This window comes from Anabrus simplex, chromosome 2, assembly GCF_040414725.1.
Source record: "Anabrus simplex isolate iqAnaSimp1 chromosome 2, ASM4041472v1, whole genome shotgun sequence".
Lineage (NCBI taxonomy): Eukaryota > Metazoa > Arthropoda > Insecta > Orthoptera > Tettigoniidae > Anabrus > Anabrus simplex.
The window spans coordinates 329,106,367-329,121,757 of record NC_090266.1 but is presented as its reverse complement, the minus strand read 5'-3'; the positions used below and the strand labels follow the sequence as shown (position 1 = coordinate 329,121,757).

General features: G+C 45.8%; 1 protein-coding gene across 1 annotated transcript in view; it reads right to left on the bottom strand.

Moving 5' to 3' along the window:
• The window catches only part of LOC136863533 (NACHT and WD repeat domain-containing protein 2), a 638,416-nt gene that overhangs the window by 394,565 nt on the left and 228,460 nt on the right, over positions 1-15,391 (bottom strand). The window contains exon 14 of the mRNA XM_067139918.2: positions 9,150-9,255. Within this exon, the coding sequence (XP_066996019.2) occupies positions 9,150-9,255 (106 nt within the window). The remainder of the gene's footprint in view (positions 1-9,149; positions 9,256-15,391) is intronic.

Below are 15,391 nucleotides of genomic sequence, written 5' to 3'. Positions count from 1 at the left end.
TTCCAGTTCTTTAATCAAGTAATCCTGGCGAGGGTCCCAACACACTGGAAGCATACTCTAGTTGGGGTTTTACCAGAGACGTATATGCCCTCTCGTTTATATTCTTACTACAACCCCTAAGTACCATCAATCATGTGCAGAGATCTATTACAATGATCCCGAAAAAGAACCTTAACTTTAAAGTGAGAGGACCTTTCCTAGTTGTGTAACTCATAACCTGACGTTTACCCCGTTTATCATCATACCATTGTCCGGCTGCATGGCTAAATGGTTAGCGTGCTGGCCTTCGGTCCCAGGGTACCCGGGTTCGATTCCCGGCAGGGTCACGACTTTTAACAATCATTGGTTATATCAGCTGGCATTGGGGCTGGGTGTACATGTCGTCTTCATCATCATTTCATCCTCATCACGATGCGCAAGTCGCCTACGGGAGTCAAATCAAAAGACGTGCATCTGGTGAGCCGAACTTGTCCTCGGACACTCCCGGCACTAAAGAAAAGCCATACGCCAATTCAATCGAGGTCGTTTTGCAGTTTCTCACAATCTTGTAGATTATTTACTTCTCTATACAGAATAACATCATCCGCAAAAAGCCTGATCTCTGATTCCACTTCTTTACTCATATCATATATAAGAAAACATAATGCTCCAATAATACTGCCTTGAGGAATTCCGCCCTTAATTATTACAGGGTCAGATAAACCTTCGATTTTTCTGAGATCTATTTTCTAGAAATATAGCAACCCATTCAGTCACTCTTTCGTCAAGTCCTATTGCACTCATTTTTGCCAGTAGTCTCCTGTGATCTACCCTATCGAATGCCTTAGATAGGTCAATCGCGATACAGTCTATTTGACCTCCTGCATAGTGATGGGGACGGAGCGGAGCAGTTGTGACATCATCACCCGGTTGTACCGAGTGAAATACCGAGTGAATGTAATGTGACGGCACGTTTAAATACGTTATTGGTATGGCACCGTAAATGCAATGCCCTTTTCTCACAACATAACTATTTTGCTGAATACAGCAATGTTGTTTTCTGCTGGAGAAGCGGACCTGCTCATTTCTTCATTGAGACGCCTCTTGATATAATCCCACATATTTGATACGCCACCACCCGTCGCGTAAATGCTGCCGCAAAATTTGCATTTTGCTTCTTTTTATCACCAGTAATTTCAAAGAACTGCCATGCATCAGACGGTTTTCGTGGCATTTGTGATACAATTTTCTGTAAAAATGTATGCAATTCCTTAAATATTCTACAACATGAATACCACCTAAAAATGGGATTAAGTATCAAACGAATGCCAAAATTATTACTATGCTTTGCATCATCTACAAAACACAATAAGCGGAGGAAATATAGACGCAAATTAAGAAACACATACTGAATACAGGTGCAATACTCTTATAATGGGAGGCCACGACGTTCGGATCACGGAGTACCGGTATCTTCAAATTTTGTACACATTTAGTAGTCCATTAGGACAAGATAATGTGCAAGTTGTAAGGTGTACTACTAAGGCGTTCTCGAGAAAATCGCAAGAGAAGTTTTCGCGTCGAATATGTATCGGTGCGTTGCGATGATCTCCATGAAACTGTGGTGGTCGAGTGGTTAGCGTTCAAGCTCCCTAAACGCTGGCTCGCTGGATCGAGTCCCGCTTGTCGCATTGTTTTTCAACACTGGTCGTATTCTTTCATATATATATTACAATTCAAAGGTAATATAATGAAAAAAAGTATTTTTGCATGAGCTTTTATTGGATTTTTAATGTTATTTGCCTCTTTACTAATGTTTATCATTACAAAAAAATCCTTTTTTTTCTTTCTTTCTTAATCTGTTTACCCTCCAGGGTCGGGTTTTCCCTCGGACTCAGCGAGGAATCCCACCTCTACCGCCTCAAGGGCAGTGTCCTGGAGCGCAAGAGTTTGGGTCGGGGATACAACTTGGAAGGATGACCAGTAACTCGCCCAGGCGACCTCACCTGCTATGCTGAACAGGGACCTTGTGGAGAGATAGGAAGATTGGAAGGCATAGGTAAGGAAGAGGGAAGGAAGCGGCCGTGGCCTTATATTAGGTAGGGGCCTACGTCCCGGCATTTACTCGGAGAGGAAATAAATGGAAAACTACGGAAAACCACTTCGAGGATGGCTGAGGAGGGAATCGAAACCCCACCTACCTCATACCTGACAGTGAAATCGAGTAAGGTACCCGGAACTGCTTTGCATCTGGACGCTTTGACCTGCAATATATTTGAAAGAATATGACCAGTATTCATCATCATCATCATCTGTTTACCCTCCAGGTTCGGTTTTTCCCTCGGACTTAGCGAGGGATCCCACCTCTACCGCCTCAAGGGCAGTGTCCTGGAGCTTCAGACTCTTGGTCGGGGGATACAACTGGGGAGTATGACCAGTACCTCGCCCAGGCGGCCTCACCTGCTATGCTGAACAGGGGCCTTGTAGGGGGATGGGAAGATTGGAAGGGATAGGCAAGGAAGAGGGAAGGAAGCGGCCGTGGCCTTAAGTTAGGTACCATCCCGGCATTTGCCTGGAGGAGAAGTGGGAAACCACGGAAAACCACTTCCAGGATGGCTGAGGAGGGAATCGAACCCACCTCTACTCAGTTGACCTCCCGAGGCTGAGTGGACCCCGTTCCAGCCCTCGTACCACTTTTCAAATTTCGTGGCAGAGCCGGGAATCGAACCCGGACCTCCGGGGGTGGCAGCTAATCACGCTAACCACTACACCACAGAGGCGGACATGACCAGTATTGAAAAACAAAAAAAGCGACGAGCGAGACTCGATCCAGTGATCCAGCGAATACGGAGCTTGAACGATAATCACTCGACCGTCGCCATCTCGTGCTCGTGACCAGAACGCACCTGTACATTCGACGCGAAAATTCTCTTGCGATTTTCTCGAAAACGCCTAAGTAGTACGCCTTACTATTTGCACATTATCTTGTCCTAATGGACTACTAAAAGGGTACAAAGTTTGAAGATAATCCATGATCCGAACGTCGTGATCTTCCCTTGTTAAACACCTGTGCGCTACACTGTGCTCTGGTCCTCCGTGAGTAGGTCTACTTGCAGATGTAATCGGAGGGGATCGGTTGTGCGCTCTGCCGCTACAACCGTATTACTCACCGGTATTACTCGCTCCGTTCGCCTCTGTGGTGTAGTGGTTAGCGTGATTAGCTGCCACCCCCGGAGGTCCGGGTTCGATTCCCGGCTCTGCCACGAAAATATGAAAAGTGGTACGAGGGCTGGAACGGGGTCCACTCAGCCTCGGGAGGTCAACTGAGTAGAGGTGGGTTCGATTCCCACCTCAGCCATCCTCGAAGTGGTTTTCCGTGGTTTCCCACTTCTCCGGGATGGTACCTAACTTAAGGCCACGGCCGCTTCCTTCCCTCTTCCTTGTCTATCCTTTCCAATCTTCCCATCCCTCCACAAGGCCCCTGTTCAGCATAGCAGGTGAGGCCGCCTGGGCGAGGTACTGGTCATTCTCCCCAGTTGTATCCCCCGACCAAGAGTCTGAAGCTCCAGGACACTGCCCTTGAGGCGGTAGAGGTGGGATCCCTCGCTGAGTCCGAGGGAAAAGCCGAACCTGGAGGGTAAACAGATGATGATGATGATGATGATGATGATTACTCGCTCCGCTCCCAACGCTACTCCTGCATCCAAGATGTCTGCTATATCTTGCTGGAATCCTACAAGTTGAGCTTCAGTGAAATAACTTTTTTAAACTAGAACTGCCTTCTATCGAACCAGTTATTAATTTCGCAAGCAAAATCTAAACAGTGTATTTATTAATAAAACCAAACGAAATGTCACGAGAATAGTCTAACAAGAGTTCTTTCATTATTATTGTTATTATTATTAATAATAATAATATTGTTACGGGTTTTCTGTGGCTCGCAGAGGGATAAGAAGCGTGTGGATTGAATAGCTGGACAAGGAATTAACTAGAGCAGAACGTAACACAACAAATTGTGTCATTTTATTTCTTTCCTCTTGTTTTTCTTAAAAATTGATAGATAGAGCATCTGAAGGAATAACAAAACAATATAACAGATTATTAATGAGCTTGTCAGCTCTAACTATGTAAGGGACTTGCAAGTCCGAAAATCAGGTACAAAATTTGCGATAATAAACAGTTTGGTCGATTTACATAGAAAAGAGCGTTATTGTTCTTGACAGGTACAAATATTCCATAAGAGCAGGATTTTCTCCCAGAAATTACATTACTCAGGAGCCTGGGCTCCACAAGACCATAGTCTAGCCTCACGGAGGCAATAATTGTTTAAGGCGCATTAAGATTGCTCCTCACATTAAAATGTTCATACACAGTTGCACCAATGTGGGCTTATCCATTTTACAACAGTCACTGTTCCCAAATGGAACTAACACAAGGAGAATTTCACAGTTTGAAAATCATATACAGGGGCATAACAACCCCTACTACGTTGCCTTAATGGTAAAAGAAAAGGGATGCACATGACCGCCCATAAACAAAAGGCAAGGAGGCGAAACTCTTGCACTCCTTCAAGAAATAGTTTAAAACCGTAAGTGGGCTTATGTCCCAGTGAAACAGATGCCAATCCTATACCACACCGGGGTGGCTAAATGAGAAACTTTAGTGCCAAAAGTATTTATGTTATTTAGATGTTTTGAAAACTAGTCACCCCATGCAAGGTTGAATGGGATACGGCAGAGGGTCGTCACTATTCGTTCCATTACCTTACCTATTTTCCAGTAGGGAATAGAACAGAGTCCTCAGACTTGCGCCGAAAATTCTACATTTAAAACACCAGATTTAGAAATTTACATTAAATAAAAGAGGTTTGAAACCTTCCCTTGACACTATCCGCAGGAGATATCACACGTCTATAAAACATCTGCTATTACCTTGAGTCGCTGGGCCTTCCTCGCGCAGGCCGCGCCCCTGCCTCCCTTCGGACACGCCGCTCTCACCATCACTGGAGCAATTCATACAATATGGTCCTAAAGCGCCCAGCTTTTATAGTACTTTAAGGGGAAGTTTCCAGAACTCTTTACTAATTGGCTGGATTCCTATACAGTTTTAATTGGCTAGAGAAAATATTTCCAAGTTTTTAATAGGTTGATTACAATTGAGGAGGAACCAGCTGAAGTGTTGACAACTTCGGAACATTAAAAAAATCCTCAGAACCAGGTTTATAAAATAACATTTCCCTATGAAATAATTAGAGTTTAGCCCGCGAAACGGAGCAAATAAATCGATGGTAGAGACATCTATCAGTAGAATACCAAAGTTTCTGGTAGTTTACAAATTCAAGTTCGTTTACTTAGATGGCCTTAGAAACAGCGCGCAGTTTAACTAGCCGGGGAAGTTTTACCCCTAGTACAATTATTATTAGTCGCTCTTCTCACAAATAATCCCAGATATCAACTGGACAGTTCGGAAATACACTGACTGACAGAGCAAATGCAACACCAAGAAGGAGTGGTCAGAACTTTATGCCAATTGCAGGGTAGACTGACGTCACTGAGGTATGCTCATGATGTGAAATGCGCCGCTGTGCTGCGCACGTAGCGAACGATAAATGGGACACGGCGTTGGCGAATGGCCCACTTCGTACCGTGATTTCTCAGCCGACAGTCATTGTAGAACGTGTTGTCGTGTGCCACAGGACACGTGTATAGCTAAGAATGCCAGGCCGCCGTCAACGGAGGCATTTCCAGCAGACAGACGACTTTACGAGGGGTATGGTGATCGGGCTGAGAAGGGCAGGTTGGTCGCTTCGTCAAATCGCAGCCGATACCCATAGGGATGTGTCCACAGTGCAGCGCCTGTGGCGAAGATGGTTGGCGCAGGGACATGTGGCACGTGCGAGGGGTCCAGGCGCAGCCCGAGTGACGTCAGCACGCGAGGATCGGCGCATCCGCCGCCAAGCGGTGGCAGCCCCGCACGCCACGTCAACCGCCATTCTTCAGCATGTGCAAGACACCCTGGCTGTTCCAATATCGACCAGAACAATTTCCCGTCGATTGGTTGAAGGAGGCCTGCACTCCCGGCGTCCGCTCAGAAGACTACCATTGACTCCACAGCATAGACGTGCACGCCTGGCATGGTGCCGGGCTAGAGCGACTTGGATGAGGGAATGGCGGAACGTCGTGTTCTCCGATGAGTCACGCTTCTGTTCTGTCAGTGATAGTCACCGCAGACGAGTGTGGCGTCGGCGTGGAGAAAGGTCAAATCCGGCAGTAACTGTGGAGCGCCCTACCGCTAGACAACGCGGCATCATGGTTTGGGGCGCTATTGCGTATGATTCCACGTCACCTCTAGTGCGTATTCAAGGCACGTTAAATGCCCACCGCTACGTGCAGCATGTGCTGCGGCCGGTGGCACTCCCGTACCTTCAGGGGCTGCCCAATGCTCTGTTTCACCAGGATAATGCCCGCCCACACACTGCTCGCATCTCCCAACAGTCTCTACGAGGTGTACAGATGCTTCCGTGGCCAGCGTACACTCCGGATCTCTCACCAATCGAACACGTGTGGGATCTCATTGGACGCCGTTTGCAAACTCTGCCCCAGCCTCGTACGGACGACCAACTGTGGCAAGTGGTTGACAGAGAATGGAGAACCATCCCTCAGGACACCATCCGCACTCTTATTGACTCTGTACCTCGACGTGTTTCTGCGTGCATCGCCGCTCGCGGTGGTCCTACATCCTACTGAGTCGATGCCGTGCGCATTGTGTAACCTGCATATCGGTTTGAAATAAACATCAATTATTCTTCCGTGCCGTCTCTGTTTTTCCCCCAACTTTCATCCCTTTCGAACCACTCCTCCTTGGTGTTGCATTTGCTCTGTCAGTCAGTGTATGTTGACACAAGGATTTAGCCATACTAGAATGTTCTTCGCTGGGCTTAAGAGACAACAGATCCCCACTCTATTACAAAAATGAAACAGCCTTAGCCTGAACACGTTTCAGCTGGTTACCGGAGGGCTCACCTCCTTCAAAAAACGTGTTGTTGTTGTTGTTGTTGCGTTCGTATAACAGTATAAGTCGCATTTTTTAGTTAATTTTGAGTCCTGACACTTCATCGTGGGAACCTACGCCCTTAGTAAATATTTGCAGTGTTCACTACATCGGAAATAAAAAGTCGGGACATCCTCAAAGTCCAACGCCTACAATATGTGGCTCTGTCAACAAGCATCATGGTTTGGGGCGCTATTGCGTATGATTCCACGTCACCTCTTCAAATCTGTGTGCCTTGCTACTCGCCGAAATACGGGCTTGTCTTTCCTGAAACCATTCTGGACATTCTGCCTGTTTGCAAGTGGTTACCGGTGCGAATATTTCTGGTGCCCTGGCATAATTAATACACATTATTTTCAAAATATGACTGTTCTCCCTCACATAGAGGTTTAAAAACTACGTTCATATTCACACAATATCTTATCTCTCAAGAAATACCATAGATATATTTACCCATTCTTCTGATAATAATTCATTCTCTACTGATCCTAACAAATAATTAATTGCATTTTTGCATTCACGTTCCACTTCAGTTCTATTTTCAACTTCTAACAGTCGGCATAAAGGGGATGGAATGCTAATTAAGTCATCTACCTTTAAAGCAGAAGCTGACACAGAGTATTATTTTTAAACTTTTCTCAAGGAATTTACCTGTAATTTTTTCCCATTATAATATTCTTCCTTTATACCCCTTAAGAAACTTGGTCTTCCCCAGACTTATGATGCATCTGACTTAGAGGAAGTGTTTTCATTGTTTATATAGTGCAGAACCGCACTTACCTGTTAACAAGATTCTGCAAGTCCCGCCAGACTAAAGTACGCGCTCCTTAAAACAATACATTCACCACCGGTCTTTAAAAAAATTATTCTCAGATTAGGACACACACTTAACGGGTGAAGAAGCAAATATTATACTAAAGATTAGGTACCCTCATATACACTGAAGCGAAGCGAAATAAGTTATTTCATTCCTGCCACCGCAGTGGCAGGCGGGCCGTCAGCTGAACGAGCAGCTCTTTGGCCGTAGAAAGAGAGAAGTTTGGAGAAACAAAGCGCATAGTGAAAGTATGTGTTGTACATATATAATGGTAGAAGTACGTGAAGTTGGCGCAGGGGTTAGGCAACCACAAGGGGACCCCAGGAGAGAGACCCGCCATCGCACCCCCCAAGCAGTTAAACCCCCACTAGGTCCCTGAAGTGAAAAAAGAATGCACATTGGTTTGCGTATCTCGGGCGCGCAAACGAGAAAGAGTACAGAGAATTACGAACTAGAGATTTACATGTATGGTGTCGGGACAGTATACGGGGTCGATCGAACTAGGGTGTGTTGCGACAGGAGATAGTAGAGGGTGGTCGTGATGTTGATTATTGAGGTGGCGGGAATACGAAGAAGGTCCAATATCGGGAGAGGTGGCAAAGAAAATGTGGGCTGCAGAGCGGGTAGGTAAACAGGTTGCGGCGGTGGGGTGGGTGGCGGAGCGGGTGGTGGACTGTGAGGAGAGTTGCGAGGAGGGGAGCGTACTTTACGGGGTGGGGAGCGAGAGTGCTCCACTCGATAGGTTCGCCCTTGGAGATGGACGCCGTTGGAGATCAGGCGGTCTACGTCGGCTGTAGATGGAGGTTGTAGGCGAATCATATAATATACACTGAGGAATATAAAAGACTTACCTCAAATTATAGTTTGTAAGGTGGTAGAGAAAGGGGTTTCCCGTATCACTTCTGCAGTTGTTAAACGAGTACATTCCTGTCACATAGTTTACATGATTACAAAAAACAGATATTTTTCACCTTTTAAAATCGCACTTTCTGTCAAAATCATGCTCTTTGCAGGCAGAAACCCGTAAGTAATTTCTATATCGCAATTGGCTGCCGATTAACGCTCTCATCCATTTAATTAAGAATCAGGCCACGGAGCGGCGCCGCCAGTACGATTTCCTGATACGCGCAAGCTGTCTGTACTAATACCAATGCTGCTACAATGTTTAACCTCAGGTCCTCCGGACAACCCATCATCATCAGGGGCTTAATTGACACCAATTTGATACTTATACATACTTTACATACATACCTACATATACTGGCTTGCGTAGTAGTCATAAGTTAAAGAGAGTTTCACATACCTTTCGCAGATTGTAACGTGACACCTTCCCATCCTTAGAGTAGAAGACAAGAGGCTGTACAGGCACTTTGCGGTCTGCAGAACCCTCCTTGTCCGTCAGATTGAACCTGGCGATGAGGAAAATTACAATGCGTTTCAGAGGAGTGAGTTTATTCTCATACAAACAATTTAAATTAGACGAAGCAGTTTAAATTTCAATATTTCGGAAAAACACACACACACATTCCTTTTTTTTTTTTTGCTATTTGTCTTATGCCACACCGACTCAGAGAAGTATGGGATAGGACAGGGCTAGACTGAGAAGCAAGGGACCGTGGCCTTAATTAAGGTACTGCCTTAGCATTTATCTTGTGTGAAAATGGGAAACCATGAAACAGCCTTTCCTAGGCTACCGACAGAGGGGTTCGAAAGCACTTCGTTCCAAAGGCATGCTCACAGCTGCGTGACCAAAACCGCGTAGCCAACTCGCTCGGTTTGAGTCTCTCTCACTGACACACACACACACATTAGCCTAGCGATTGTTTACCCCTAGTATCGTCTATATATGAAGGAGGTCATCTATAAGAACGTGTAGATCGGTAGGATAATCAACTGGACGAGGCAAAACAATACAGCAGAAAGAACTGCCTCATCCTTCACGGCATAAGTGAGACCCCAAACGAGGATACCTATGCTGTGGTGTTCGAAACTTTGAAAAGCAACATGTTGTATCGGATCACATGTAACGACATCGAGTGCAGTGTTCGATTCTAGTCTTGTTAGTTTCAATCTAAACAAAGGTATCCCCTAACATGTTGTACAGTGTTCGGTTCTTAGAACAAAGGTATCCCCTAACATGTTGTATCGGATCACATGTAACGACATCGAGTGCAGTGTTCGATTCTAGTCTTGTTAGTTTCAATCTAAACAAAGGTATCCCCTAACATGTTGTACAGTGTTCGGTTCTTAGGATAAAGGTATCCCCTAACATGTTGTATCGGATCACATGTAACGACATCGAGTGCAGTGTTCGATTCTAGTCTTGTTAGTTTCAATCTAAACAAAGGTATCCCCTAACATGTTGTACAGTGTTCGGTTCTACTTGTTTCGTGATCTGAACACATCAATCATTGTTCTGATCACATGTAACGACATCGAGTGCAGTGTTCAATTCTAGTCTTGTTATGTTTCAATCTAAACAAAGGTATCCCCTAACATGTTGTACAGCGTTCGATTCTACTTATGTAGTGTTCTGAACACACCAGACAATGTTTTAATCACATGTTGTATCGAGTACAGTGTTCGATTCTACTTATTTTGTGTTCTGAACACATCAATCAATGTTCTGATCACATGTTGTATCGAGTACTGGCTGTCTCATAAGGAGCTATGTATAGCCGCCATCTTGCATCCGCCATCTTGCGCAAGCATCCTTAGGGCGTCTCTAGCCAAGGATCCTTAAGCCGCCTCATAAGAGCAACCACCATCTCGCGCAAGCATCCCAAGGGCGTCTATGTATAGCGATCATCTTGCAAAAGCACCTTTAAGGAGTCATGTATAGCCACCATCTTGTGCAATTAGCGTCGAGAGATGGCTGCTGTAGAATTTTTCTTTTTAAAATTATCCGCCACCACATAGAGTGTAGCACTGAGGTTTGCGATGTAAGATGGCGGATGTCAGCTGCGCGTGAGTTTGTAAAGCACGTGGAATTTGCCGCCACCGGGCAGCACGGTGCTCAAAGATGGCGGATGACAGCTAACAGAACTTTTCAAATTACCCGCTACTACAGAGAGCAGGGCGGATGGTAGCTGTCAAAAAAGCACGTGAGTTTGTTTCCAAACAAGAGCGCGTAGAATTTGCCGCCACCGGGCAGCACGGTGCTCAAAGATGGCGAATGATAGCTAACAGAACTTTTCAAATTGCCCGCTACTACGTGCTTAAGGTAGTAGCCATAAAGAGGGCAGCACGGTGTTTAAAGATGGCGGATGACAGCTGACGAAATTGCCCGCAGCACGGTGCTCTAAGATGGCGGATGACAGCTGCACGTGGCTTTGTTTACTAAACAAGAGCACGTGGAATTTGCCGCCACCACAGGTATCTAGCTAAAGAGGGCAGCACGGTGCTCAAAGATGGCGGATGATAGCTAACAGAACTTTTCAAATTGCCCGCTACTACAGAGAGCAGAACGGTGTTCTGTAGATTAAAGATGGCGGATGACAGCTGACGAAATTGCCCGCAGCACGGTGCTCTAAGATGGCGGATGACAGCTGCACGTGGCTTTGTTTACTAAACAAGAGCACGTGGAATTTGCCGCCGCCACAGGTATCTAGCTAAAGAGGGCAGCACGGTGCTCAAAGATGGCGGATGATAGCTAAGAGAACTTTTCAAATTGCCCGCTACTACATAGAGGGCAGCACGGTGTTCTGTAGATTAAAGATGGTGGATGACAGCTGACGAAATTACCCGCAGCAGAGTGCTCAAAGATGGCGGATGACAGCTGCACGTGGCTTTGTTTACTAAACAAGAGCACGTGGAATTTGCCGCCACCACATAGATGGCAGCACGGTGCTCTCTTGCGGATGACAGCTGTCAAGAAGCACGTAGAATTTGCCACCAGCATAAAGAGGGCAGCACGGTGCTCTCTGGCGGTTGACAACTGTCAGAAAAGCACATGGGTTTGTAAAGCGTGTAGAATTTACTACCACCACATAGAGGGCAGCACGGTGCTCTCTGGCGGATGATAGCTGACAAAAAAGCGCATAGGTTTGTAAAGCACGTGGAATTTGCCGTCACTACATAGAGTGCAGCAATGAAGTTTGCGATGCAAGATGGCGGATGACGTACCACATTTCAAAGGTAAGTAGCTAAAGAGGGCAGCACGGTGCTCAAAGATGGCGGATGACAGCTGCACGTGGCTTTGTTTCCAAACAAGAGCACGTGCCACCACTACATAGAGTGCAGCACTGAGGTTTGCGATGCAAGATGGCGGATGACGTACCACATTTCAAAGGTAAGTAGCTAAAGAGGGCAGCATGATGCTCAAAGATGGCGGATGACAGCTGCATGTGGATTTGTTTATCTCACGCTAGTGAGGTTAAGTTGGTAGCACTAAGGTTTAGGCCCACCAAGATGGCAGCACTGCCGATGACAGGTGACGAAAGAGGGCAGCACAGTGTTTAAAGATGGCGGATGACAGCTGTCAAAAAAGCACGTGGCTTTGTTTACCACGCGCTAGTTAGGTTAAGTTGGTACCACTAAGGTTTAGGTCCGTCAAGATGGCAGTACTGAGGTTAGCGATGCGTTGTTGTCTGTCAAAAAGCACGTGGCTTTGTTTACAAATCTGTCAAAAAGCACGTGGCTGTCAAAAAGCACGTGGCTTTGTTTATCTCGCGCTAGTTAGGTTAAGTTGGCACTACTGAGGTTTAGGCCCGTCAAGATGGCAGTACTGAGGTTAGCGATGCGTTGTTGTCTGTCAAAAAGCACGTGGCTGTCAAAAAACACGTGGCTTTGTTTACCACATGCTAGTCAGGTTAAGTTGGTACCACTGAGGTTTAGGCCCGTCAAGATGGCAGCAGTGAGGTTAGCGATGCGTTGTTGTCGATGACAGCTGTCAAAAAGCACGTGGCTTTGTTTACAAATTCAAATCTCCCGCCAAAATTCAAATCTCCCGCCAATATTCAAATTTCCCGCCAGAATTCAAATTTCCCGCGCCGCGCGAGGAGGAGGAGGCGGCAGAACTCTCCCATTATACTACTTGCGGGGAGTAAATCTATTATTATTATTATTATTAAATTCCACAGGTACCATGAACGAGACCGCATCTGAGGTGCCAAGCGAGCTCTGAGAGGTTCAAAGCTGCTCATCACGGAATCCCTGACGTCCACACGGAAAGAAGTGCTAAATAAAGCACGGGACTTCTGGAGTATGCGCCGGGTTTCGACGTAGGATGGCCGCATTATTGTTCGTCTCAGTGGCGGTTTCTGGTATAGCGCAATGGAGCAATGAACCTCCAGTTTATATCAAATTGTACTCAACTACGTAATTTTCATAACTCCCTTGTCAATCTCGAAGCTCTTGCTAAGTCCCTCTATCCGTAATATACTCGTACTGGCTTTCAATTCATGAGAGCTGCGCAAGGTCTGTGGCTGGATACTTGTCTGGAATGAACCCCCTTGCAAAGGCGATCTCTCCGTCCGTACATTGGCGAAGGGAGTGGCGAGGTGCGGGGGGACGAAAGCCAGCACTAAGGCAAGACCAGGATATAGCAGAAACGGATCTCTGTTCTTTACGCATGCGCAATAGGCCACTGTCTCAAGACTAGCTAGTCGTGTTGTTGGGGTTGGGGTATGTGCCTGCCATCTGTTGGCCTTACGGGAATTTGACTAGGCAACAGAGAATAGTGCACGTAACTAGCGCTAGTGTTGAAAAGCATCGTTACTACCAAAAGTCACATTAAACTGTCAAATTCCAATTAATATCTTGTCCCAAATATATCATTACTTACTAAACACCTATTAATTTGCCTTCTTTGGAATAATTACCTTTTGGAGAGAAACTTAACTCAAAAATCATTGAGGCAAAGAATAGCGGCAAGGTAATACCAACGAAAACTTTTAAATATAGTTGTTACTATTCCTATGACATCGGAAGCAGAAAGGTGTTTCTCTACCCTGAAGAGAATAAAGACTTTCTAGCGCAGCACAATGACCGATGATAGACTTATTGCTCTTGCTATGTTGTCAATTGAAAGGAACTTTGTTCGAGACTCTGCGGACTTCAATGAAGCAGTTATTTCTTATTTTGCATGTGGTAAAACTCGGCATGTAGGCCTACCGTATTTTCTGCTCCTCTCGTATTTGATCACATTTCTAGAACTTATGTCATCTTAGTTTAGGAGGTTACGGCCCACGATGGAAGAGAAGCTGGCGGAGATGGGGAGAGGAGAGGTTGGGGGGGAGGCAATTTTTTCTTCTTTTGAACCCCCAGTGATGAAAGTCACGCGCCGCCACTGGTTCGTCTAGATGATTAAGAGAAGCTCCAAATTAATACACCTTGAAAATTGAATTCACAGTTGATGAGACTGCGTAGATTATCGGAGTGGTGAAACCATTGCGATGTGCCTTCACAATATTGATGTTTCTATTATGTTTATTATGTGTGTGATTGTGTTAACCAGTCAGCGGTCCACTTCATTTGGTTATCCAGGTAAGATTTATGTCTTATTTCAAGCATTTTCAATTTCAGTCAATTTCAATCAACATTGATCTGCATTTAGGGCATTCTCCCAGGTGGCAGATTCCTTATCTGTTGTTTTCCTAGCCTTTTCTTAAATGATTGGAAAGAATTTGGAAATTTATTGAACATCTATGCCTTTGCTGGCGGGACCTAGTGTTTACAGTGCACTACGTCTTCTGGTATAGGCTGAGCAATTTTGTTACTTTTATTGACCTGTCTCAGTCTTACCCTTCGCTTTGACAATATGAAAGTGACTGAGGTATGAGCAATGGTAGTAATGCCATTCTTTATGCAGCCAGTCCCTGCTATGAATGGTGTGAAAATATTGTTCATAGGGTCGGATGATGCATGCAAACCAGTGGGCTTGGCAGACTGATATGTAGGGCTAGGGGCTTTACGTCGCACCGACACAGATAGGACTTATGGCGACGAGACTGATATGTAGTAGCAACTTCTGGCTCGGTGAGGAAAGCAACGGGAAACTACCTCACTCCTCATTTCCCTAGTACGATTCTTCAGCGATGCCTAGGCCATCTATGACAGCCGATGGCGGAGCTGTTGAGGATCCAACCAGCCTTAGGGCTGAGGACCGAACACACACACACATTTAACATCTCCTGGTCTAGAAAGCCAAGAGAGAAGCCGAGATGATTCGTCGTGCTGACCACACGACACCTCGTAATCTGCAGGCATTCGGGCTGAGCAGCGGTCGCTTGGTAGATCAAGGACCTTCAAGGGCTGTAGTGCCATTGGGTTTGAAGGGGGGGGGGGGTTGAACATCTCTCTTGCTAAATTATTTCAATCCCTAACTCCCCTACCTATAAACGAATATTCGCATGTCCCGATAGCCAGCTTATTACCGGACCACCCTCTGACAGTGATTGTGGTTCTAACAATAGCATTCCATCACAGCCCATTGATGCCGGTAGCCTTTGAAACAGGAACTTTCACTGTATCCTCATGCCCTACTGTGTTGTCATTTGAACAGCCTGAGCTTACTCGCACATTTGGGCGAAATTAAGGGTATAT